This window comes from Arvicola amphibius, chromosome 4 (assembly GCF_903992535.2).
Source record: "Arvicola amphibius chromosome 4, mArvAmp1.2, whole genome shotgun sequence".
NCBI classification, from domain to species: domain Eukaryota; kingdom Metazoa; phylum Chordata; class Mammalia; order Rodentia; family Cricetidae; genus Arvicola; species Arvicola amphibius.
In genome coordinates this window covers 62,964,873-62,991,500 of record NC_052050.1, presented here as the reverse complement: position 1 = coordinate 62,991,500, position 26,628 = coordinate 62,964,873, and the positions used below count along the sequence as shown (strand labels likewise).

General features: G+C 48.9%; 1 protein-coding gene across 2 annotated transcripts; it reads right to left on the bottom strand.

Annotated features, from left to right (window-relative positions):
* Positions 1–2,334: 2,334 nt before the first annotated feature.
* Faxdc2 (fatty acid hydroxylase domain containing 2) lies at positions 2,335–26,499 on the bottom strand. Of its 2 annotated transcripts, none has more exons than XM_038326074.1 (9): positions 26,344–26,499; positions 15,840–15,887; positions 12,516–12,607; positions 12,322–12,425; positions 9,772–9,893; positions 5,692–5,897; positions 5,179–5,284; positions 4,747–4,913; positions 2,335–3,909 (listed from the first exon to the last, which is right to left on the bottom strand). In XM_038326074.1, exons 2-9 carry the CDS (start codon positions 15,885–15,887, stop codon positions 3,717–3,719), a joined length of 1,038 nt encoding a protein of 345 aa, XP_038182002.1. In that variant the 5' UTR covers positions 26,344–26,499; the 3' UTR covers positions 2,335–3,716. The 2 variants fall into 2 exon arrangements, with proteins under 2 accessions (XP_038182002.1, XP_038182003.1); XM_038326075.1 differs by having other exon boundaries at positions 5,692–5,798.
* Positions 26,500–26,628: the final 129 nt, after the last annotated feature.

Sequence of the window (26,628 nt, the reverse complement as noted above, 5' to 3'; positions counted from 1 at the left end):
CACATTTGTCCTCAGCCTGAGTGTCTCCCCAACCACAGGGCAAGGAGGTGAACGTCCACTGATGGCCACAGCTTAGATCTGTGTCTGACCTTAAAGACCTTTGACCTTGAGGAGGTTTATCTCACAATGTGGAGAAAGGTGCCATTCTTCAAGGGTCTGGTGTGATCTTCCCATCTTAATACCCCCACCACCCCCAGCAAGCCATCTCTGCCCACCCCTTTACTGACCCTGCCTGGGATCAAGGGGTGAGAAGAACCGAGGGCTGGGGGATCCTGCCTTTTGGTGAAGTCTTGTGGCAGGAAGGTATATGCGGACATAGAGTATACCTGACTTCTCTTTTTAAGCCACCATCTGCCTGAGCTGCTCTGCACACGCTAGAAGAGTGGCTGGAGGCTGCTGTCATCAGGACCGGGGAGGGTGATGAAGAACTGAGCATACAAGCTGGGGGAGCTGAATGTTCACCCCTCACACTGGGATTCAGGCAGTGCAAGGGGGGGGAGGTGTGATCTTCTTGCTCAGTTACTGAAATTTGTGTTGTCCTCCTCAAGCTCCTCTGTTGTCCCAAAGGCTGGGACTAGGACACAGCATCCCAGGCTGGCAAGAGCTTGCCCTCCGTCTTGGGTACCTTGTTGATTTAACTTGTGCCCTGCCCCACTCTGCCCTCCCGGTGCTTAGTATGTGCAAATCTCATGTCAGCTCCTGTGACTTAGTTGTCTCAAACGGTATAGGAACAGGATCTGTTAATGGGATCTGAGACCTTCCCCAAAGTCTGGTACCTGCCCTATGGTACACCTTCACCAAATAATGGGCTTCCTTTCCTTTTCATGCTCAGCCCTGTACTGTATCCAGTACCACAGAACCTCAGGGCTTTGAGACCCAGGGTGGGGGAAAGTTGTTCCCATCTAGACTATCCAGGCTAGGTTTGCCATCTTCCCAATCCTCTCAGGCCCTCTGAGGAAGGAAGCCCCTTTGGGGCAGGAAGGCAAGGCTATCATCTCAACACAGGCGGAGGGGGGGGGAGAGAGAGAGAGAGAGAGAGAGAGAGAGAGAGAGAGAGAGTGTGTGTGTGTGTGTGTGTGTGTGTGTGTGTGTGTGTGTGTGTATTGTGACATGTTAGGAGTTGACGTTGCAGAGTAGTTTACATCTTCACCTTCTGAAGACACTTGAATTTAGGACCGATGTATCTGTGACAAGTATTCCAGGAGTGGCAGGGGCCACCAGAGCAAGCCACTTCCCCATCACCATCTTCCCATGGGATCCAAGACCTGAGATAGAGGCTGCCTGCCAAACTGAACCTCCTTCATCCTCTGCCTGTACAGGGTTGGTCATTGGCCTGGGCCCAGCAAGGGGCAGATTGTGTTCTGCCCTGAGCCTCAGAACAAATGCACTACTCGAAGAGAAGGCTGCATGGCCCTGTTCCAGCCTGGACCCCGGGTTCAGACAGAGGTGCTGAGCCTCATGTCAGATTGTTAAATGTTTTTGTTCTGTTGCTCTTTCCCACTCCTTTTTGATGACATTTACAAAGGAAAGCAAGCTGCTTGCAAGGTCTGGAAGCAAGGGAAAGGGTATGAAGACAAGGCTAATGGTGGAGTGTACCAGAGGCTTGGGTTACCTGGTCCTTTGGATGGGAGCCCCAGAATACCTCTCTTGTTAATGGGCCCCTGGACTCTTCCCCAGCCCCACTCTCTCCTCCAGCTATGGTGATGGCAGAGGCAGAAGAGAACTCTAAGCTCAGTTCTCACAGGAGAGGAAAACTCGTCATGGGCTTTTCAGAGAAGGTTCCACCTTACGCTCGTACATTGTCTTTACCATGTGCTAGGATATCACATTCAACAGGACAAAAAAATGTAAAATACTTGAATGAGCTTGTATCATAACATTAATATTATTGAGAGTGTCTGCTTCCCAGGCTGAAGTGATTCATTCATTATTCTGGTCCTGCTCTAGTCCTTTGTAATTGGTGGTAATTATTATGCTTTTCTTTTTAATACAAAAAAATGTATAAAAATAAAAACTTGAAAAGGCAAAAAAAAAAAAAAAACCTGGTTGGTCTCCCATTCGAAACACTGCTATTGGGTGTCAGAGTGCAACCTGGTGTGTGTCCCCAGGTAAGAAGCCCACACTGTCTCTGCATGAGCATAGTTTTGTGGTTTGTTTTTTACTGTTAGGTGGGTGGATGATAACTGACCAATGGCCTTCTGCAGATTGCCAGGTGAGCCATACTCACCTCAGTCACGGTCCTTAGGGATGGCCTTGTCAGCTGGCTCCTCAGTTGTGTGGCCTTACTTTCTAGTGTTTTACAGTGTGTGTATGGGGAGGGGTCAACACAATCTGTTAAGAGTTTATAGACTTTATTTACATGCTTTGTCATGCTTTTATGAAGAATTTAAGACCTTATTCACCAATATTAGGGCCTTATGGAGACAGGCCATATACCCTTGAAAGTACTTCGTCATCTCCATTTTGTAATTGGCCTGCCCCTTTTGATGATACTACAGAGAGTATTTATTGATCATGAGAAAGGGATTGGCTGTCATCCAGCTATGGGGGTAAAGTGGAGGAGTGGGTTTGTATTTGAAGGAATCCAAAAGCACAGGTTACCAAGGCCAGAGGAGGCTGGGACTGCTGGCAAAGTGCTAAGTTGCCAGCTGGCCCAGTCTTGTGTTGGCCTCAGCATCATGGGATGAAGCCCTGTTTTGGAGAATTGACGTTTTGCTGCTTTTGTCTAGGCTGGCTCTGAACTGGACCTAAATCTCCAGAGCAGCTGTGAACTACAGTGCAAACCGCTGTAATGAGCTGTGTGGGTTTTTTTTTTTTAAGTATTTTATTTAATCTACAATAAGGAGTCTTGACTAACCTTGAACTGAATATGTAAGATTGGCACAGTTGTGCTTACATTTAACAAATGGTAATGGTGGCAGCCTTCCAGATCCAACTTAACATTTGCCAAGTTCTTGGGATCCCAGGGTTCCCAGTCATGAACTGTCAGGAGAAACCCTGCTGCTATAGCTCACTGTTGATTTACCGTTTAAAAATTGGACCATGTGTTCTCAGGGTAATTGCTGGGGGGGAAGGTATTTTGGGGGATTAGAGAACACTGACTTGGGTCCTCTCCCACATGAGATCAGCCTCAGTTTACAAACAGGTTAAGGCACGGGCTGGGGTGCACGTCACGTTGAGAAGCTCTTGCGGGCTGTTGTCCCTTCTAAGCGGTTTGTATCTTTGGAGGGCAAAAGTGTCTGATGCTCTCATGGTGGGAAGCAGGGACCGCGTCGAGCATGTCAGCACATCTGACCTGTGACTACTCCAGGACGCCCGGTTTTGGGCAGAAGAAAGTTTTTTGAATCAGGAATCTTCCAGTCCTACTGTCAGCCCATTGTTCCCCAGGGGAGCTAAGTTTGGGGATTGGAGCAGAGGACCAAAGGAGACCACCAGGCTCATGGTGACTTTCCTTTGACTGGCCTCCAACCCAAATAGTTTTTTCCCTAAGTCAACTCCTGGGCCCTAGGTAACATGAGAAGTAGTTTGGGGAAGCTCAGATCCACCCTTTCATGGCCTTGTCCTGGCAGGAAGCTTGTATTTTTCCTGCGCCCTGATGGTGCAGTCCTTAGAGTATGGCAGCCAAAGGAGGCAAGTTGTTAAGGGCAGCATGGCCCCCAGGCAGTCTCCACACCTGCTTGTGTTAAGGGCAGCATGGCCCCAGGCAGTCTCCACACCTACTTGTGAGGGAGCAGTTGGGATGGTCCAAGCAAATTCTCCATCTTCTTGGGTGGATCCGGGATGCTCTCTGAAAGTGGGGTGAAGCCGAGCAGGAGGACATGTCTCTCATAGGCCTTGGTCTGCTTAAAGATGATGTCAGTCCCATGCAGGTGATCCAGCACTCCCAGTACCCCATAGCACTGGTTGAACCTGAAGGAGGGAAGAGAATCTCCCATTTGAAACTGTTGGGAAGCTGTGCTTCTCTCAGCCCTCCTTTCCCATGCTTAGTATCAGCATGTTGCCCAGCTGTAACAGTAGAGCCTGGAGCATTTGAAGTCTGTTGGAAGGTAGTTTAGGGTTTTTGTTACTGTTCTTAAGACAGTTTCACCAAACTGAACTGAAATTCACTATGTGCAGCTGGCTTTAAACTGGCACTGTTTCTGCCTCAACTTCCTCAGTGCTAGGATTAAAGTTGTGAGCCACTGTGTGATTGTTTCTGAACTGGAGGACTGAACCCCGGGTCTTGGTCTTGCACATGCTAGGCAAGAGCCTGCCAGCCCTCTTCTGGGTATGATGCCTGATTACTTAACATCTCAAGCAAGGTGGTGGTGGTGCACACCTTTAATCCCAGCACTTGGGGGGCAGAGGCAGGCGGATCTTGGTGAGTTTGAGGCCAGCCTGGTCTACAAGAGCTAGTTCCAGGACAGGCTCCAAAGCTACAGAGAGGCCCTGTCTCGAACCCTCACCCCCACCCCGGACCAAAAAAAAAAAAAAAGGAAAAGAGCCCACATTGCATAAGTGTGCCGAGTTTTTATGTACATAGGTTCTGAGATGATTCAAAGCTCAAGAGATTCAGCAAACCCAAAACCCAAATAATGGTTAACATGAACTGCAGGAAGAAACCTGATGTCAGGAAAAAAGATGAAGGTGGCCCTACCTAGTCAGCATCTTCCTGTAGTCAGGTATACACCCTGACTGGCTCACATTTAGATGGAGACACCACTGTCCACAGAGACAAAAATTGAGAAAAGGGTGCTGTTGGCTTACTTGAGATGGTGGTAGTCATGGAACTCAGGTGAAGGCAGGAAGGGCAGATGGTAACCACAGTGCGAGATAGTGGTGATGATGAGAGCAAGGGACAACCACACAGTGATGGAGGACAGATGAGAACCCATTGCTAGAGGACCCACCATAACTGGCAACATGTTGGAAACCTGTAAGAAAAAGGAGAGAGCCAGCTGGATGTTCACTCTGCCCTGCATGGTGCTGCAGGGAGACCTTGAATTGTAAATTAGATAGCTCTACTTAGTTTCACTTCCTCTTCAGCAGAGTCAGTGTGTAAAAGGTTGTTGGGGAGAATAAGAACACAGTGGGCACCTGGCACAGCCAAGAGATGGCAGCTATTCAGTGGGAAGAAAAAAAAAAAAAGGGCAGGGAACTACCAGCCTGCACTTCTGGGGCTCCAGGGGCTGTATTTACCACGTGTTCTATAGGGTGGGCATAGATTGAGATCACACCAATGGGTGCTGTCCATTCATGATGTTTCTTGTGAATTTTCTTGTACAGCGTTGGGTGGTGAAGGAGCCTGGAAAGATAATTCATAGTTGGTAATTGCCAGCTCACCCTTCTCCCTCCTGAGCAGATAGATCATCAGAAAAGAAAGGTGAGAATGAGGTTTACATCTGTGGAGCTGGAATCTACTCCTTGCCTCCTCTAGTCTGGCTGGATGATGAGGCTGACTTAAGTTGCCTGCCAACCCCAGTGGTAAAGTAAACTGATGTCTAGAAAGGACTATCTGGAAGTAGATGGGAACTGACCCATTCTCTCATACTAACAGGGCAGCTCTCCCTTCTCTTGGCATTTTGTCAAGTTGGAGAATCAGTTGTGTGTCTAGCCATTTTGGGTTAGGGCCTGAGGACAGAGACCACACGGTTTAGTGACTACTGACCAGGGAGCTGTTCCAGGGTGAGGCCAGCTGTGCACATAGCTCACCGGTGTGAGTAGTAGAACAAGATTTCCTCCACAAGGGTGAAAAAGGCCAACTCCACGAGGAACCAGTGGAAGGTGGGCAGCTCTTGGCAGCAGGGGTCTCGCCTCCACTTGAAGAAAGGATAGAAGATGACCAGCATGGGAAGAGAAATCATAGTCTGGTTGAAAAGAACTGCGCGGATAGACTGACGTAACTTCACGGGGTCCACCTGCCGGAGGACAGAAGGAGTGGGGAGGGCACATGAGAAGTAGGCTTCTCCCTAACCTGCTCAGGGTAGGCTTCTGGGAGTCACTGGGGTAGTCCACATTTGGGCTGGTAATACTGAGCTGTACAATTCTGTCCTCGTGAATGTCCCACCAGAACACATGCTCTGTGGGCTAGGGTCCACCACTACTGAGTTCTGGCCCACAGAACACCCAGCGCTGTGCTCTACAGGGACAATGAAACAAATACCAGTTAAACATGGAGAGATAAGCAGTGATGGTGGACTCAGCCGTTTGTTTTTGTTTTGTTTGTAGTTCAAGAAATGGTTTCTTTAACTTTGGAGCCTGTCCTCGAACTTGCTATGTAGACCAGGCTGGCTTCAAACTCAGAGATCCACCTGCCTGCCTCCTGAGTGCTGGGATTAAAGGCGTGAGCCACCACTGCCCAACAAGCTCAGCCATCTTGAAGCGTTCCAGAAGACGTCTGTGTGACCTCAGAGCTAGCTGGACTGCCAAGCCTCACAAAGGGAACAAGGCGTCCACATGGGTGTGAGGACAGCATGGGCAGGTCCCCAACCTCAGCTCGCTCTACTTGTGGCCAACCCAGAGAGGCTGAACAGATGACTTGTCCAAGGAGAAAATAATAAATGGTCACTTTGGATTGTCTGCCTAACTGGCAGCCTCTACCTGGTACCCTGGTGTCTGTAGGATCACTGTTGGGAATATATGACCTGAGAATTGGGCTGACAGAAACAGGAATGAGGCAGCAGAAGACTAGAGAAAATAGTCATCCATTGTCTCAAACTTGGAACAATTTGGAAAAAGAGTAATACGGTTTAAATGGTTGACTCTGAAGTGTGTAGATGAGTCTCGTATGTTATTCCTACATTTCTCTCTGTTTAAAACTTTCTTACTATTAAATGCTTGGGAAAAACAGCCAAGAGGAAGGACAGAGACTGCATAGCTAGTTGAGAGGCTGCAAAGATGACTGGGATGGTATAGACAGCTCTAAGTGTGTAGATGACTGGGAAGGTAGAGACAGCTCTGAGTGTGTATGTAGGTGGATCTGTCAGAGTGCTTACCCTCAGTGGGGAGCATAACGGGTGGCAGTGTGTATTTGTGGTAAGTGGGCCAGGGGCTGGGGAAAAGACTGAGTGGTAAGGAACACTGACTGTTTTTACAGAGGACCCTGTTTGATTTCCTACATGCATATGGCAGCTCCAGACTGTCAATCCGATATCCTCTCCTGAACTCTGGGTATGTGTGGTACACGGACATACAGCAGGCAAAGCACCCATACATATCTTTTAAAATATATTTTCCTGCCTCCCACTCAGATGCTGGGATTCTAGGTGTGTGTCACCACACCCAGCCAAGGTTTGTGTTTTAATTTTAGAGTTGGAACAAGCAAAGCATTTATGTGATAATGCAGAGAAAAAATAAACTGGGTTGGGAGAGAGACAGTAGTAAGAAAGAGGGAAGAATGCTGAAGCCATTTCCTGGGTCAAAAAGGACAGGAGCCAGGACACATGGCAGGCACAACCCAATACAGAGCTATGGGACTCAGCGCTATGGGATCTGGGCATGGGGTTTCATTCAGTTTCCTCAGTACAGTGGGGTCCAGACTAGGAAGGAGGAGTTGGGAGGGCAGAGGTGTCCATAGACGAGGAGATCGGGGTGTCTCTGAGCAGGCTAGGACCTAGGAATGCCTGCCACCCTGAACTTCCTCTGTCGTCTGCTCCTGGGATTCTGTTAAATCAGCACCTCTGAGCCCGGCAGTGGTGGTGCACACCTTTAATCCCAACTCTTGGGGGAGGGGGCACAGGCAGTTAGATCTCAGTGAATTCAAGGCCAGCCTGGTCTACAAAGCAAGTTCTAGGATAACCAGGACTGTTACATAGAGAAACCCTGTCTTGAGAAACCAAAAGACGGGACAAGAAAAAGAGAAGAGCACCTCCTACAGCTAGCCAGGGACTAGATGTTCCCAAGGTCCTTCCTGAAGTGTCCTCGGAAAGTCTGAAACAGCTGTGCTGGCCTTGGAGTGGCAGGTTGAGCTCAGCCTGCCTCTGGAGCCTGGAAAGTTAAAACTTGACCGGTTCCCCCACCTCCAGCCCCGCCTACTGCTCTCCTGTAGGAAGGTTTCTAGGTGCCACATGATATTCAGAGCTGTAGATTGGGGAGGATCTGTTGGAGCCCTGGAGCTAGAAAGAACCAGGGTGGGGCTGAGACACCTCTCAGTGGGTAGAGTGCCTTCCCTTGGAGTATCCTTGGAGCCTGGGTGCAGGATAACTCGGTGAGGTGGTGGAAGGAAGATCAGGAGTTATCATCAGCTGTATTGCTAGTTGGAGGCCAGCCTGGGCTCCATGAGACCTTGTTTGGGGTAGAAGAGAAGAAAGAAGTTCTGGCCTATCTTGTGTCCTACCCAGGGCCCATGGCAAAGCCTTATCTGACATAACAGTCAGTGTTCACAGTGCTCAGCCTCAAAGATGAAGGCATGAGTCAGTGGTGGCTGCTGTGGAGACCGCAGGCCTACTAATACGGACACAGAGGGCTCCAGTCTGTTCTGCCAGAGTGGGCTGCAGGAAGCCCTCCCAGCTTTTTGGCAGCTGCCATCTCAGGAGGAGACTACTTCAGAGGACTCCATCAGGACTCCTTTCAACCCTACTGCCTTTGGTGCCAGGCTGGGCAGACTGCCTTGAGAGCAGAAGTGACTCACCGGGCACCTGAGCAGAATAAGAGCCAACTGCCAGGACAGAGTTTGGGTGGGGCTGAGGGAACAGTTTGTTTTCAGAATCAGCCTCTGCCCTTTTGGGTAAGATCGTCTCTGCAGGTTGTCAGAACACCGGGAAGACCGGATTGAACCCCTACAGTGAGCAGTTGCGGTGCTGTTCCTGCCTTACTGGGGTTGTCTTGACAACACACACTACTGGTTGCCTTGGATGATGGTGGCTCATGCCTTTAATCCCAGCTCTCGGGAGGCAGAGGCAGGCAGATCTCTGAGTTCGAGGCCAACCTGGTCTATATAGTGAGTTCCAGGACAGCTAGGCCTACACAGAGACCCAGTCTCAAAAACATAAAAAAGATGTGCTAAAACAACGACCTTATACACCCAGAGTCTGCACCATCCCCGGCCACCCTGGGGATGACTCCCTTGGAACAGTAGGTGTCTGGTTTCAGATCCATGGTCTCAGTGCCCTGGGTAAAGTGCTGCTGGCATCTCGGAGACAGCCCAGTCCAGGTGGAGGCAGTCATTCCTTTTTCTGATATGCTAAGCACAGTGTCATGAGGCAGCCTGTGGTGGGAATAAGGAGACCGGGACATTGGTCTAGACTGGCAACTAGCTGAGTGGCCTTTCCATTTGGTTTTTTTTTTTTTTGGTTTTGTGTGGTGTTTGTGTGTGTGTGTGTGTGTGTGTGTGTGTGTGTGTGTGTGTGTGTAGGTGCCTCTGAGCCCAGAATAAATGAAGCTGGTTCTCTTCTGACACTGGAGTTCCAGGGATCAAGCTGAGGTCTTCAGGTTTGGCAGGAGATCCCTTACTTGCTGTACCATGTCACTGGCCTTTTCTTGTAGACAGGGTCTCATGTACCTTGGTACCTTCAGACTACCTACGTAGCCAAGTATGACCTTGAATTTCTAATCCTCCTGCCTCCACTTCCCTGAATGCTTGGATTATAGCTGCGCATTGGGGATGGAACCCAGGGCTGCTCCCGGACTATACAAGCACTCTACCAACCAAGCACACACACACACGCACACGCACACGCATGCACAGCTTCCTTCTCTCTAACCTTCTGGATTCGGGTTGCCTCAAAGGTAAGTCTTTGTCTTGCCCTGACTGGTTCCTGCATTCTCAGCACTAAGAGCCGCAGTGACACTTACCGGCTCATTCTTGCCCAGTTGGATGCGGTAGCGGGAGATGAATGTGGGTTTCCCTGTTGTGTCCACCACCAGTAGAAGGCCATTGAAGCCCCAGAAGCACAGTGCAGGCACGAGGGCAGCCCCTGAGGCAGGGAGCAGAGGGAGTTAGAGCAGCCCCAGGTGGCACAGTGGAACTGAATGAACCCCTGACTGGACCTGTCCCCTGCCTGGTGACTCACTGCTCATATCCCAGCCATGGAACCTGGAAAAGTCACTGTCCACTCTTGTCTGTCCGTGTGTCTCTGTGTGCTCCCCCTCCCCCCTCCCTCTCCTCCCTCCCTCCCTCTCCCCCTCCTTCCCTCCCTCCCTCCTCTCCCTCCCCTCCCCCCTCTCTCCCTCTCCCTCTCTCTCTCTGTGTATGTTTGAGACAGGGTCTCACTACATAGTCCAGGTTGACTTTGAACTCATAATGGATTTCTCCCCTGCCTCTGTCTCTCAGATACTGGGATTAAAAGTGTGTACATACCTGGGGTTTGGGGGTTTGTTTTGTTTTTTACTTGTTTTGAGGCAGGGTCTTACTCTGTCCTAGGCTAGTTTGAAACTCTTGTATAGTACAGACAGACCCCAAACTCATGGAAATCCCCCTGCCTCAGTGCTGCTGGGATAACAGGTGTTTCTGCTGTACCCTCTCAGCACAGTTACTGCTGGTGTGCCCCTTTGTTCTCACAAGTGCTCCTATTTGGATGCTGAAGCAATTTGCCTGATCCATTGTTCCCAGTACTGATGCTCTATAAAATATTTTAGAAGCCAGGCTGTGGTGGCACACGTCGTTAATCCCAGCAACTGGGAGGCAGGCAGGTGGATCTCTGTGAGTTTGAGGACAGCCTGGTCTACAGAGTGAGTTCCAGGACTGTTTCCACAGAGAAACCCTGTCTCAAAAAAAGAAAACAATTTTAGAAAAAACTGATCGAAGGCAGGAGGCTAGGAAGTTCAAGGGTCATAGGCCATTCTTGGAATCCTGGGATACATGAAACCCTATGCCAAGAACAAGAAACATAGACCAGGGTGGCTTAGTGGGTAAAGCTCCTGCTAGATAAGTCTGATTTGTCCTCTGACCTCCACACACGGACTGTGGCATGTGCGTGTCCCCGCCCACATCACACACAACCTCTGACCTCCACACACGGACTGTGGCATGTGCGTGTCCCCGCCCACATCACACACAACCTCTGACCTCCACACACGGACTGTGGCATGTGCGTGTCCCCGCCCACATCACACACAATAATAATAAGTAAAAATTAAAAGTGACGAAGACACATTCGTCTGGCTTTGTTTCACGTCCCACGTTCTCATGTCTTTAGTATCCCCTCCCAGTCATCCAAGGGACACAGCGGAACTGCCTGACTGCTATGGTCTCTTCCTGGATTGGGACTCCTGAAGGACAGACACTTTCGCTGAGCTCTGTCTCTGTCCCCTTCCTCTGGGGTAGGAGGGATATAGGAAGGACTTGGCCAGGGTGAGAAGACCACTGGTAGACCCATTCTGCGGGATAGTTGGAAAGACTTTGAAGTGAAAAAGAAAGAGACAGAACACAAATACACAAAGGGTTATGCATAGACATGCTGATACATCATCTTCAGAAATAACAAGAAAAGCCAGGCAGTGTGGTGCAGGCCTGTAATCCCAGAGGCTGGTGGATCTCTGTGAGTTGGTCAGCCTTGAACACACGCACAAAGTAAGTAAACCTCCCAGCTCCTGTATGAACATGGTTCATACACATGAAGCACACACACACACACACACAAAGTAAGTAAATAGTTTGGTTTTTGTTTTTTCATTCTTGGTTTTTCTTTTTCTTTTCTTTTTTTCTTTTTTTTTTTTTTTTTTTTTTTGGTTTTTCTTGACAGGGTTTCTCTGGAGTTTTTGGAGCCTGTCCTGGAACTAGCTCTTGTAGACCAGGCTGGCCTCGTACTCACAGAGATCCGTTTGCCTCTGCCTCCCGAGTGCTGGGATTAAAGGCGTGCGCCACCACCACCGGGCTAAATATAGTATTTTTTTTAATTGCAAGGAAACATCTAAAGTAGCCTAAATGCCCATCAGTAGGCAGTGAACTAAGGAAGAGTCCCATCGATACAGAACAGGCCTGGCACTTGGATATTAAGCCCTTGCTCGCGTGACAAGATGGCTACAAGCATTCAGCAAAAACTTTGGTTAAAAACAGCAGATTGGGCAGATAGTGCTGTGTGCTGCAATCCCAACACCCAGGAAACAAAGGCAGGAGGATCTCTGAGTTCAGAGATAGCCTGGTCTACAGATTGAGTTCCAGGACAGCCAGTGCAACACTTCCAGACGGGGATCATAGGGTAGAGCAGCAGGTACAGGCACTTGCGGCAAGCCTGATGACCTGAGTTCAGTTCCCAGGACCACATGGTAGAAGGCGAGAACCAACTCCTCCACATGCAGGTGAAATGAGTATGATAATAATATAACAACAGTCGCAATAAAAATAGAGTAGTGTGGGAAAGAATGAGGGTGGAGTACAACACAGCCTTCTGGCTGCAACCTCACCTATAAAGAATAAGATCCACTCGTTGCCTTCAAATGTGGACAGCAGTTTCTCCCACTGGGTCTGCCAAAAGTAGCCAGAAGCACCCCAAAATCTCTGAAGATGCCTTGGAAAGAAAAACATTTACATGTCCGGAAGACTGGAAAGCCAGCTTTCATGCCGCGCCTTTCACCCCAAAGATCTGGGGCACACTTACCATGTGACTGAGTTCCAGAAGGCTACAGACAAGAGCAGCCCGGAGCCCAGGATGAGAGCCGTCCTCCTCATGGAGCCCCAGATGTGTCCCTCCTGCAGGAGTGGAGAGTGTCAGGCTGATTGGCTCTTGCTAGGAGCAGCTTGATGACCTCTCTCCATCCGTGGAAGGTCCTTCCCATCTAAGGGCCCTTGGCTGTATCTGGGTGTGTTTGTGAAAACCAGAACTCTAGACTGGGGGAGGGAATAGGATTGCCCCAACTCCAGAGAAACTGTTGAGCAATGTTACCGCCCAGATCTGGATAGGAAAGGCATTTAACAGCTGTGCCATGTGTATGTCATCAGACCTCTTGGCAAAGGGAAAGAGCTACTCAATGTGTCCCTTTTCAATATAGTCAGGTATGGTGGCACACAGCTGTAATCCCAGCTCTTGGGAGGTGGAGGCAGGAAGATCAAGAATTCAAGGTTTGCTTAGACAACCATTCAATCTCCAAAAAATTTTCTTAACTAGAAGTCATAGAAGGCACCATGACCAAATAGCAGGGTCCCAGGCTTCTCCTAGTGAGATGCCCACATCCCTTGTACACAGTAGACATGAATGACAAATGTCACACCACACTCCTCCTAAACCTAGCTGGGAGCTCCTTATATTCGTTCAGAGGACATAATTGGGTGATAGTGGTGCACACCTTTAATCCCAGCACTTGGGAGGCAGCGGCAGATGGATCTCTGTGAGTTTGAGGCCAGCCTGGTCTACAGAGTGAGTTCCATATCATCCAAGGCTACACAGAGAAACCTTGTCTCAAAAAACAACAAACACCATAATGGAGGAAGTAGGTCCTATAATGTGGCCTCACTCCAGCTAATTAATAGGGCAGGTATGGAGCTTTGATGAAGTTGACCTAAGAGGACTCTACCTTCTACCAGGTTAAGACCTGAGGGGCATATGGTTTCTGTTGGTCCATTCCCAGAAACCTGAATCTTCAAGTCAGCTCTTTGCCTTGTTCATTCTACTCTCCATCAAAAGATAAAGTCCTCTTCATGGCCAGTGAGGGTACACATGCCCGTCAGGGCCAGACTCAGGAAAGTACTCTCTTGTCTCTCTTTTCCTGCTCTTCAATATCTTTCTCTACCTGCCCTCTGTCTAGACTGGACTGCCCCAGACCAATCAACCAATCAGAACCTGTTTCTCTCTCTTCCTCTCTCCCTCTCCCACCCCCCTCTCTCTGTCTGTCTCTCTCTCTCTGTCTGTCTCTCTCTCTCTGTCTCTCTCTCTCTGTCTCTCTGTCTCTCTCTCTCTCTCTCTCTCTCTCTCTCTCTCTCTCTCTCTCTCTCTCTCTCTCTCTCTCTGTATACATACACACACACCAGATGCCAACCTTGGGTACTGATCCACAGGAGCTGTTCACCTTGCCTTTTGCAACAGAATCTCTTCCCTGGGACCCGAAGCTCACTAATGAGGCTTGGCTGACTGGCCAGCAAGCCCGAGGTCTCAGACTTTGTTTACCTCCTCAGAGCTGGGATTACAAATACATGCTGTGGTACCCAACTTTTATATCCCTTCTGGGGATTGAACTCAGGTCCTCATGTTTACATGGCAAGTACTTTACTGACCAAGACATCTCCCCAGCCCAAGACTTGTTCTCTGACACTCATCACCCTACCGTTGACAAGCTTCTTTGGACTATTCCAGTGTGTCCCTTATGTGTTCTGAGGACAATTCAGCAACTTTCTGGACTGTTAGAGAAATATGTCTTTTTGTTTGTTTGTTTGTTTGTTTGAGTTTTTTGCTTGTTTGTTTTTTTGGGTTCTTTTGTTTTTTGAGATAGGGTCACATTACATACCACTTGCTGGCCTGGAACTCCCTATGAAAACCAGGCTGGCCTCGAATTTACAGAGAACTACCAGCTCTGCTTCTTAAGTGCTTGGATTAAAGGTGTGTGCCACTACTACCCAGTCAGTTGTGGAATTCTTAAACTTTTGTGATGGAGGACTTTCATTGGCTAATAAAGAAACTGCCTGGCCCATTTGATTGGGCAGCCCTTAGGTGGGCGGAGTAGACAGAACAGGAAGAAGGAAGTGAGGTAGATGGCTCAGTCAGATGCCACGCCTCTCCTAAATTAGCAGACTGCTGTGCCTCTCCTCAGGGAGAGAGATGCGATGAAGCCAGCCACCAGGTCAGACATGCTGAATCTTTCCCGGTAAGACACCACTCATGTTGTTACACAGATTATTAAATATGGGTTAAAGAAAGAGATGTGAGAATTAGCTAATAAGAGGCTGAAAGTAATGGGCAAGGCAGTGTTTAAAAGAATACAGTTTCCATGTAATTATTTCGGGTGTAAAGCTAGCCTTGTGGGATCCGGGCAGGATGAAAAGCAGGCCTGCCCGCTGCTCCTCACTACACTTTTGGATTCAATAAATTGACTTAGTCAATGGAAGTTGAATTTCAGAGCTGGGCATGGTGGCACACACTCAGACATACAGAATAAAAGAAATCCTTTAAAAAAAATCAGAAGAGCCGGGTGGTGGTGGCGCATGCCTTTAATCCCAGCACTCGGGAGGCAGAGGCAGGTGGATCTCTGTGAGTTCGAGGCCAGCCTGGTCTACAAGAGCTAGTTCTAGGACAGGCTCCAAAGCTACAGAGAAACCCTGTCTCAAAAAAAAAAAAATCAGAAGAAAGGCTAAATTCGATGTACAGGGACAGGGTTGGATTCTTTCAAGTGACTTTCCTTTCTCTGCAGCAAGGCAGATAAAGGTCAACGGTCCCCTTGGGGTGCAGGGACACCCCGGTGCAGAGCTGGGCTGGGTCAAGGAAGGTCCCTCCACCTCTCTGTGCATGGCAGCTCTGTTGTCTCTACAGACAGCAGTTGAACAAATGGCCAGTTCCAAAGCTCAGGGCTGAGGCAGAGAGCAGAGGATCAGTTTTGGAGGCTGTGGCCTTTTCAGCACTCTCTCTCTCTCTCTCTCTCTCTCTCTCTCTCTCTCTCTCTCTCTCTCTCTCTCTCTCACACACACACACACACACACACACACACATACACACACATATACATTCATGTGCAGATACACAGAACTGAATACCGTGTGTAAAGGGCGCTGGAGCCTGGTGCCCTCTCCTGAGCACTAAAATGAGAACATCACATTGGAACAGCCATCCCTAAAGCCCTGAAGTGTATAGGAAGCATATTAGAGCCAGATGGTGGCAGCACACGCCTCTCATCACAGCAGTCAGAGACAGAGCAGGCAGATCTTTAGGGAACGGGAGACTATGGAGCCCTGGGGAGGGGCTCCCTTTACCCAGCACAGTGGGAGAGCACATGCCTACCTGGTTGGACTTCTCGTGGCGTCTTGGGCTTTCCATATCTCCTGTCATCTGGAAAATAAAGAACATGTTTTGGAGTCCTTATCACATGCTAGTGAAGAGGGGGCAGTGGAAGAAGACAAGGCTGGCACCGGACAAACTGATCCTAAAATTTATACTGGGGAAATAAACAGTAAATAGCTAGGAAAATTCCAGAAAGGAAGGGGCAGAGAGAAAGAATGTCACGATATTCCGCAGCAAAGGCAGAACGTCATTCAAAACTGATTTGGGGGTTGGAGAGATGGCTCAGCAGCGGAGAGCCCTGGTTGCTCTTGCAGAGAAACCAGGTTCAGTTCTCAACACCCACATGATGGTTCAAACCCATCTGTAACTCCAGTTCCAGGGGATCTGATGCCCTCTTCTGGCCTCCTTAGGTACCAGGCATGCATGCAGTGCATAAATACAAACAGGCAAAACAATCGCACATTAGATCTTAAAAAAACAAGAAAGATTACGTGTAGCTATTTTTTTTCTGTCATAGGTATTGCACATGAGCGCAGGTCCCTGTGGAGACCTGAAGAGGGCACCTCACAGAGTAACTGGAGGTGGAGCTACAGGTCATTGTGGGACAAAGAATGGTTTCTGGGGCCTGAACGGGGTCCTCTTGAAAGCGAGGACCATTCTTATCGACCGAGCCACCTCTCCAGCCCTACCCTTTCTCTTGATTGCACTTCTTGGTTGTTTTATTCTCCTTAATTAGGAGTGCACATACGTTCTTCTCAGTAGCTGACTAGGAGTCACCGTTCAATGGGAGGGGTCAGCCTGGGACAACAAGGGTATGCGAGAGGCCCTCAGAGTCTGGTGCCTGCCTGTTCTGATTTGCCCCCAGCCTGGCTAATGACTATCCTGTTTGTTTTATGACAGAGCTGTCCCCTCACACTGGCTAGGACAGCTACTGTGAAAATGGAACATGAGGCTGGTTTAGTGACAGGTGCAGGCGTGTGGCACTCAGGAAGCTCTGGCTTTCAACCCCAACAGTAGGCAAGACAATGCATGTATAACTGTAATCCCGGGGTTCAGAGGAAGAAAGTTTTGTTTGCTTACTTTTAAAGATTCACTCATTTACTTATTATATATACAGTGTTCTGCCTGCACGTCAGAAGAGGGCACCAGATCTCATTACAGATGGTTGTGAGCCACCATGTGGCTGCTGGGAATTGAATTTAGGATCTCTGGAAGAGCAGCCAGTGCTCTTAACTGCTGAACCACCTCTCCAGCCCCCAGAGTAAGAAAGTTTTGTTTTGTTTTTGTGGGGTTTTTGTTGTTGTTGTTGGAGCCTGTCCTGGAACTCACTCTGTAGACCAGGCTGGCCTCGAACTCACTGAGATCCACCTGCCTCTGCCTCCCAAGTGCTGGGATTAAAGGCGTGCGCCATCACAGCCAGGCTGTAAGAAAGTTTCAATTGGATCCAGGTGTGCTGGTACACAGTTGTCATCTCAATGCTGGGATGGCAAGGAGAAACAGACGCCTGGGGCTCATTGGCCGGTCGGCCAGTCTAACTGAATCAGAAAACTCCAGGTTCAATAAGTGATTCTGCTTCAAAAACGAAGGTGGATAGTCGGCATGGTGGTGTACGCCTTTAACTTATAATTACAGTACTGGGAGGCAGCCAGGCTACACAGTAATAATAAAGTGAAGAGCGGTTGAGGAAGACGCCCAGTTTCAACCGTGGACTCCACACTTGCACACACACCAACTGTCGCCGAAAACTAGGGAGCAATTTCTCCTTGTCTCATCTCTGAATCAGCACGGTCCGATTCACAAGGCTAGCAGACCAGCCCAGAGGGATAGGTCACCCATCAACCCAGTGCCCACCCTGTTATCTGGAGCCATATCCAGCTGCGGGGATTTCAGGTCTCCTAACCTGAAGTGGAACAAGGGGAAGGAACCTACACAAAGGGCAACGAGGATGCTTGACGTGGGGCAGGCTGCTGGGCTGCTTATCCGCCACCCCTTGGGGAGCTCTCTCCTGAAGGTGCCATGCAGGGATAAGGGAGCTGGTGATAGGACCTTGCATAGTCGTATCTATGCCACAAGGAAGCCTTCCCAGCCCCATCCTTTGTTTGCTGCCTGGGCATCTGAAAAAGTGAAGGGCAGGGCGGCAGGAGTGTGGGGATTTTTGGACTGAGTCTCGTGACCAACACTTCAAGCAGCCGGGTGGGGGTCGGTGTCCAGATGGCTGCTGCAGCATAGCCCTGGCTCAGTTTTCTCTCTGGTGCTGTCAGGCAGTATGAGGTGACCAACATGGACAGGATGACCCTCTCACTCGGGAGGAGGCGGGAGGTAGGTTTGGAGTGTTTGTTCTTTAAGCTTCCAGAGCTCTTGCAACACCACACAGCTAAGTCAAAGTCTTCCCTCAGCACCCTCCCCAGCTAATCAGTGCCATTATCTTCACCAAGAGCTTGAGAACTGGGGCCTTTGACCTTCCAGAGTTCGTCCACACCTTCCGAAAGCTTTTGTGAAGGACTCACTGCAGACTAAAGGGGGCTGTGGCAAATCCTGGAGGTGTGGACCAAGCCCAACCTTCAGTTTAGGTGTAGAAGCCCATTCTTTCCAAAAGTCTCCTTCAGAAGAGTCAAGCTAGAGGCCAGGTGAGACACACCTGTCTTCCCAACACTTGAGAGGCTGAGGGTCAGTGTCAAGGACAGTCTGGTCTGCATAGTTAATTCCATGCCAGCCTGGACACACAGTAAAATGTGGTCTCAAAAAATTAAAAACTTCCAGGCAGTGGTGGTGCACATCTTTAATCCCAACAGAGGCAGGAGGCAAAGGCAAGTGGACCTCTGTGAGTTCAAGGCCCGCTTGGTCTACAGAGTGAGTTCCAGGACTGGCTCCGTAGCTAGTGGTAATGAAAAACCAATAAATAAATAAATAAATAAACAAACAAGCAGACATTGAAAACTGGGGTGCCTAGAGTTTGTTGGGGTAGGGGCCTGCAACTCCGGCGCTGGAGGAGCCAGTCCCTCTTCTGATCCTTCCACAACTGTGTGCATGCTTGCCCACAGAGAAGCAAATAATTAAAAGCAAAATCAAATCTTTTCCAAGCTTTCCTTCTTTTTTTAAAGATTTATTTATTTATTGTGTATACAGTGTTCTGCCTGTAGGCCAGAAGAGGGCATCAGACCTCATTACGGATGGCTGTGAGCCACCATGTGGTTTCTGGGAATTGAACTCAGCTCCTCTGGAAGAGCAGCCAGTGCTCTTAACTTCTGAGCTCCCACAAATCTTTTTCAAAAAACGATGAATTAATAAATGACTTTTAAAAAAAAAACGAGTGGATGGGTGCTAAGAAACTGCTGAAGGGGCAGAAGCCCTTGAGGGACCATGGTTCTCCCCACCCTTAGGCAGACGTCTCCAAGCCCACAGAGAGCTGGTTCCTTCAGATGGCTTGCTTCAAATTCTCTCTGGCTTCAGCCTCCCGAGCACTGGGGTTACATATGTGTATCGCCTCGAGTGACCCAGACTGGGTTTTAGTGTATACAGTGGAGTCTGAGCTTTAGCCAGGCCCCATCTGTGGTTTCAGTCAAGACTTAAAGGGGGGTAGTGTAGCTGAGTGGGTAGTGTGCTCACCTAGCATGCATGAAGCCCTGGGTTTAAGGCGCAGCACCTGGAAGGTGGAGGCAGGAGGATTGGTAGTTCAAGGTCATCCTCAGTGACTCAGGGAGTTTGTAGGCAGCCGAAGCTACAGGAAACCGACGCGTGTCAAGACAGATGTAAGATTCAGCTGTGTGAATGTGGTGACTACTATGGGGAATTCCTTCCTGACATTTTCAGTTTCCATGGAGACACAGCACACTCTGAGGGCACAGGTCAGTTCCAGTGAGATAGGACACAGCTCTCCTCTCTGGAAGCTTTTCGCAGGATGCAACTGAAATCCAGTTTTTTTTAAAATATCTTTTTAGATTATTTTATGTGTATGAATATTTTGCATGTCCGGTGCCCATGTAGTGTAAAAGAATGTGTCAGATTCCCTGGAACTGGAATTAGGGAAGGTTGTGAGCCACCACGGGGGTGCTGGGAACTGAACCCAGGTTCTCTCTAAGAACAGCCAATGCTCTTCACTGTTGAGCCATCGCTCAGTCCCTCCAGTTTTTTTTTTTAATGTATATATTTTTGGTGTGTCTGTATGATGTGTGTCTGTGAGTGAGTGTGGTTTATGAGTGTGGGTGCATTATGTCTGTATGATGTATGTCTGAGTGTGGGTGCCTGTGTTGTCTGTGAGTGTGGGTGCATGTGTGTCTGTAAGTGAGTGTGGGTGCCTGTGTGTAAGTGAGTGTGGGTGCCTGTGTGTAAGTGAGTGTGGGTGCCTGTGTGTAAGTGAGTGTGGGTGCATGTGTGTCTGTATGATGTGTGTCTGCGAGTGCACTTATTTTAAATCTATCTTACATGCGCCAGTGTCTTCCTGTTTGACTATCTGTGTACCGCATGTATGCCTCCATTGCACTTCTTCAGATGTTTTTGTTCTCTAACAGAATCTCGTATATGAAATTCTGTATATAAAAAATGAGCCAGGCATAGTGACTCTTGAAACTCAGGAGTGGGAGAGAAGATCACTGCAAGTCCCAGGGGCTGGAGAGATGGCTCTGACTACCAGAGTTCAATCATCTGGCCCCACACGGTGGGAGAATGGGCTTCCCAAAGCTGACTTCTGAACCCCACCTGTACACGATCAGACACAGCACATGCTGCCTGCACAGAGGGCTAGTGTGTTTCCCAGCGCCCACATCAGGTAGATCATAACTGCTCGGAACTCCAGCGCCAAAGGACTTGACATTCTCTGACCGCCACAGGTATCCACACACACGTGCATTCCAAACACGGATGCCCACCCACACACATAAATAGAGTCTTAAAACAACAGCACAACCCCACCCCCACCGCAAACAGAGAGATGGGGGAGGGGGAGTAGTGGGTGGTGTGACCAAGACACATTGTAAATATATACCAAATTGGGAAAGAATAAATACACTTTGATTTTACTGCTTCAAATGGAAAGAATAAATTACAGTATTTCACTTCATGTTTTAAGAATGGCTTTTTTAGCCTGGCGATGGTGGAGCACGCTTTTAATCCTAGCACTCAAGAGGCAGCAGATCTCTGTGAGTTTGAGGTCAGCCTGGTCTACAGAGTGAGTTCCAGGACAACCAGAGCTTCACAGAGAAACCCTGTTTTAAAAATAAACAAAATTGGAAAAACCAAAACAAAGATAAAACAAACAAAAGACCTTCAAGGTCAGCGTCAGTGGCTTATCAGGTTTGAGGCCAGACTGGGATAAGCAGGACCCTTTAAGTTTAAAGAAAAGAAAGACATTACTTGTTCATAATTTACAAAATAGTATTATCTAACTTTTCCAGACACAGTGTTTAGAAGAGTGAGCACCATTTAGGGTATAGGACATGTTCTGGAAAGAGAGGACGAGGCACAATAATATGCACTAAAAACTGAGGTTTCTGGTTTCAGGGTTTTTCTGAGTAGCTTTGGAGCCTGTCCAGGAACTCGGAGCCTGTCCAGGAACTCGCTCTTGTAGACCAGGCTGACCTTGAACTCACAGAGATCCACTAGCCTCTCCTACCGGAGTACAGGGATTATTAGTTAAAGGCCGGTGCGTGCGTGCGACTACCACCCGGCCAAGTTGATTCTAGAGAACTTGGCTTGCAATTTTTCCAAATTTAATACTTTTAGCTTTGGTGTGTAGAAAGCAGATGGTGGGGGCTGTGCTGGCTTATTTAAACAAACAAACAAACAAACTCAATTTAGAAAAGTTATGTCTTAAGAATCTAAGGACTAGCTGGGTGGTGATAATGTAAACAAATGATTGTCATGATTGTCAAGCATAAAGGGAGGGTTCTGTTTACTAGAAAAACTGGTCGGTTCCCCCTGCCCCCCAGGGTTTCTCTGGGCAGCCTGGGCTGTCCAGGAACTCACCCTGTAGACCAGGATGGCCTTGAACTCTGAGATCCACCTGCCTCTGCCTCCCAAGTGCTGGGATTAAAGGTGTGCACCACCACCTGGCTTCTAAAAACAGATATTTTAAGGGGTCCCTATTGTTAAGTAAAAATAATAAGAAAAGAGCAGCTCCACCAGTGCAAGAAATCCAATTAGGTCAAATCAAGCCAAATCAAAATCCCATCGTTTTATTAAGTAAGTGGCCAAGCGCATGATGGGGAGACAGGACAGCAGGGAGCCCATGCAGTCCTGAAAACCACGTGTTTCTCTTCTGGGTGACCACTTAAATACCCCGGGGAGGGGTCAGGACCTGGCATGCTGGGATTTGGAGTCCAGACTAAAGCAACTCCCAGGCCAGGGAGGCTGGGATGGATGCCAGGGGCTGGGGGCTATGCTCCCAACTTAACACCTGTTTGCTAGGAACCACCCTTAATCCTCCAGGGATGTGTTAACCTTAACCTTCCCCCCCAAAGGCCAGCTACCTCAGGCAGCTCAGATCCCCACCCTGCTAAATGACATATGAAACCTGCTTGCCATATCAACCTTTTGCTCTTCCCTCTGCCCCATGTTTGATCTCCAATGAATCTTTCTTTCTCCTCTCAGAGTGGTCTCCCTGCACCATGGCTTATGTAGTTATGGTGTGTGCTTTCCTCTGTGAGTATCAGGTATATTAAAATGCTCTAGTTCCGGGGGATTCAATCCCCTCTTCTGGTCTCCAAAGGCACCAGGCATACACGTGGTATACAAACATACATGCAGCCTGAATACCCATACACATAAACAAAGCTAAATAAATATTAAAACAAATAAACAAACAGAAAACTAAATGGACAACCGAGAAGGGCTGCTTTTGGGCTGGCCCCCAGGGGATCGTCCTGTTCCCTCTGTCCCTTCCTCTGGAGAGGTGCAGTAACAGCACAAGTCTTGAACTGACTCCTCTGCCTCCACTTATGAGTGCTGGGATCATGGATGCACAGCGCCACATCCAGCTTTGTCTTTGCAATAGGCTCCTTGTAGCCCAGGCCAACCTCATCCTGAGGGCTGGGGTCACAGGTGTGTGCCATCACACCTGGCCTAATAACTTACTCTTACAGACAAAAACAAAACAAAGCAATAACAGTCTCAACAAAACTGCTGGCCTTGCCTTATGCCTCAGTGCTAACCTGGGGAAGGCTGAGGTGGGAAGACTGGAAGAGTTTCAGGCTAGCTTGGGCTATCCAGTAAGTTCCAGGTCAGGCAGGACTGGCGTCTTGTGCTATAGAACAAAAACAAGCTGGGTGTGGTAGGGGAGGGTAGGAGTCAGGTGTTCAAAGGTAGCCTTGCCTAGTGAGTTTGAGGCTCGTGGACTACGCAAGACCCTGTTTCAGAAAATAAAGCAAAACAAACAAAACAAAACAACAACAATAACAAAAACAGTCAACATCTGTAGAGGGCCGAATTTGAACTGCATAGAAACTCTGTGCAGGGGTGACTTGAGGTAGCCTTCTCACTTACAGGCTTGGCAAACCAAGTTGGGAGGAGGCAAACCTCTCCCATCAGTGGATGCCTTGCCAATGGTCAGTCCTTGAGAACACAGATGTGCACTGTAGTTCAAAGGCTCTGATTAGGTTGTGGTTTGTCTTCTGATGAGGTGTTTTTACATATTATATTACAACAAGAGTTATTCCCATAACACCGAGCTTTTTGTTTAGATTAGCTAGGGCACAAATCTCTTGAAATTAGTTGCAACCCAGTTACTAGTCTATGAAACTATTTTCATGTATTATGGGAACCTAGTTTGAATCGTGATTTGAGTATTATAAAAAGAGCACTGGCTTTGCAATAAAGTATGCAGTTGTATCTCCTACTCTGCATCCCCTGTGTCCTGATTTCTGCGGCACTACCCAGGGTCATCCATAACCGAGGAGGTTGGGAAAGGGTCCCCAACAAACATCAAAGAAACCAAACCAAATCCCTAAATTCAAAAGTAGACCCAGACCTCATGGCCACCTGGTCCTGCCTCTGTTTAGTAGCGTAGGAGGCAGAGACAGAGACAGAGGCAGAGACAGGAAGCAGAAGTGACTCCAGGGCTCGGGAGATGGCGCAGTGGGTAAGAGTACTTGTTGTATAAGCATGAGGATCTAAGTTCAAATCCCTAGAACCTGCAAAAAATTCCAGGCATGGCCAATAACCTCCTTGTTGTGGCAGGAAGAAACACAACACAGTACTTGATGGGGCCAGCTTGGCTTCCAGTGCAGGAGGCTACCCAGACCCTGTCTGTCTTTTTTGTTTGTCTGTTTTATTTTATTTTATTTTTTTTGAGACAGGGTTTCTCTGTGTAGTCTTGGCTTGATCTGGAACTTGCTTTGTAGACCAGGCTGACCTCGAACTCACAGAGATCTGCCCACTTCTGCCTCCCAAGTGCTAGGATTAAAGGCGTGCGCCACCACCGCCTGGCTCAGAAATAGTTTTTAAAGTGATTCACTCCAAACCCTACAAGGTCTCCAGTGGAAGCCAAGCTTCTTAACATTTTCTCTCTGGCCACATGATCTTTAACAAGTTCTGTTTCGCAAATGGGACGATGAGAGAACCAGCAACTGACATGGTGCTGTGCCAACCCCCAGCCTTCTGCACAGGCTGCTTGCCTCCTAGAGAAGAGCCAGCCAGTCAAGAGGGCCTCCTGGCCAGTCACCGGCCTTAGGAGCAGCAGCCTAGAGGAGCAGTTCTGCAGGGGAGGGCTCACAAGAGCAACAGCGGCCCTGGTCTGAGAAGAGCTTGAGGCAAAGGTGGCTGATACTGAACTGAGGAGCTGAAGGTGAGACTCGCCTTGGGCAGTGTCCTTTAAGAAGGTCTGGCCAGCAGGGTGTGCTTGTGTACATCTGGAATCCACCTACTTTGGATCCCAAAGCAGGAAGATCACAGTTCATAGTCATCCTGGACAACTTGGCAAAACCTTGCCTCAAAATAAAGCCTGTGCAGAAGGCTGGGGGTTGGCACAGCACCATGTCAGTTGCTGGTTCTCTCATCGCCCCATTTGCGAATCAGAATTTGTTAAAGATCATGTGGCCAGAGAGAAAATGTTAAGAAGCTTGGCTTCCACTGGAGACCTTGTAGGGTTTAGAGTGAATCACTTTAAAAATTATTTCTGGCCAAGCAGTGGTGGCGCACGCCTTTAATCCTAGCACTCAGGAGGCAGAAGCGGGCAGATCTCTGTGAGTTCGAGGTCAGCCTGGTCTACAAAGCAAGTTCCAGATCGGCTGTGGCTTGCCTGTAGAGCATTTGTTTAGCATCTGGAAGATCCTGGGTTCTATCCCTTGTATGATTAAAAGATAATCACAACAGCCAGTGTGTGCCTGCTGTGTCGGTAGTGGTGTCAAAGCACCAGACACAAAAAATAATCACAACAGCCAGTGTGTGCCTGCTGTGTCGATAGTGGTGTCAAAGCACCAGACACAAAAAATAATCACAACAGCCAGTGTGTGCCTGCTGTGTCGGTAGTGGTGTCAAGCACCAGACACAAGCTTGGCATCCAGCCCACATTCAGGATGCACTTGCTTGAATAAATAAACACAGGGCCCCAAATAAGAAAAGCATTTTTTTTTTTTTTGATTTTTCGAGACAGGGTTTCTCTGCAGCTTTAGAGCCTGTCCTGGAGCTAGCTCTTGTAGACCAGGCTGGCCTCAAACTCACAGAGATCTGCCTGCCTCTGCCTCCCCAGTGCTGGGATTAAAGGCGTGCACCACCACCGCCCGGCAAGAAAAGTTTTTTTTGTTTTGTTTTGTTTTTGGCTCCCAGAATGTCCCGGGGCTTGTGGGTGAGCACTTCTATACTTTTCCTTCCTGCTAGTGACTTGCTTAGTAAAAGCAGCAGGAGACCCTCTTGGCAATTTTATCAAATTGACTTGATCTGTAGCAGCCAGTGACATCTGTTTGGAATTGCAAGAAAAACTGACAGCAACTCCCACGCGGTAGCATCCTATCTCGCCTGGTTTAAGCACCTAGGACACCCCCCCACCCCCTCCCACCCCCGCCGCCCCCTGCAAAGCACTTCTCCGCTGCTCCATCTCTCCCCAGCGGCTTTGGTGGGAGTCCTTCCTTCGGACTATTGGACGTTCTCTGATCGTCCGTCTGAAACTTGAAGCCACTGTTGCACTGAAGGCGTCTTGACCTGGCTGACCAGCTCAAGGCCCACACATCCTTCCAGAGACTCAAGAGTGTGGCAGTTCGCCGCGTCCTTCTAGGACAATGGTTGTCTCCCTGCAGTCTCTTCCAGTTTCACTTCCCTTTCGGGAGCTGTTCCCCTAGCAGCTTTGGAAGTAGACCCGGTTCATTGGAACTACGTCAGTTTTGAGAAAAGCAACATTAGGGAGGAGACGGAAGGTGCAGACACGGGTAGGAGGTGCTGACTCTGAGGAACAGGTAGGGAACAGCCCAGGCACACACTTCACCTGCGGAGGAGGGGGAGCGGACAAGCTGATGGCAGCGGGGGATTTGATGTATCCTAGCCTTCCCAAATAGTCCCCTCCCAACAGTTCCGTGCTCACCTCTGCAGAAGGCCGTTCCCAAGCGTCTCGTCTCCAAGCCACAGGTCTAGCCTGTGGCGCTTTTCTGTTTTTCTGTGGCTGCTGCGTAGCTCAGCAGGCTAACCTTATTGTCACCGGCTCTGCTTGGGTGGGTCGGGAGGCTGGCCCTGGTGATCGCATTACAGGGCTGCCGACTGGCTCTGGCCAGGCACGTGATGAGAAAAAGTTTGGGTCTGCGTGGGCTGGAAACAGATGCCTTTCTTTTGGAAGGACATGTCCTTAATGAGAGAGGACAGCGCAAGGAAA

Coding starts and splice junctions, on each gene's coding strand:
- Faxdc2 (XM_038326074.1), bottom strand. CDS start 15,887: ATGACAGGAGATATGGAAAGCCCAAGACGCCACGAGAAGTCCAACCAG. Junction 5,285..5,691: donor TTGTTCTACTACTCACACCG/GTGAGCTATGTG, acceptor TTATCTTTCCAG/GCTCCTTCACCACCCAACGC. Junction 3,910..4,746: donor CATGACTACCACCATCTCAA/GTAAGCCAACAG, acceptor TCCCTCCTTCAG/GTTCAACCAGTGCTATGGGG.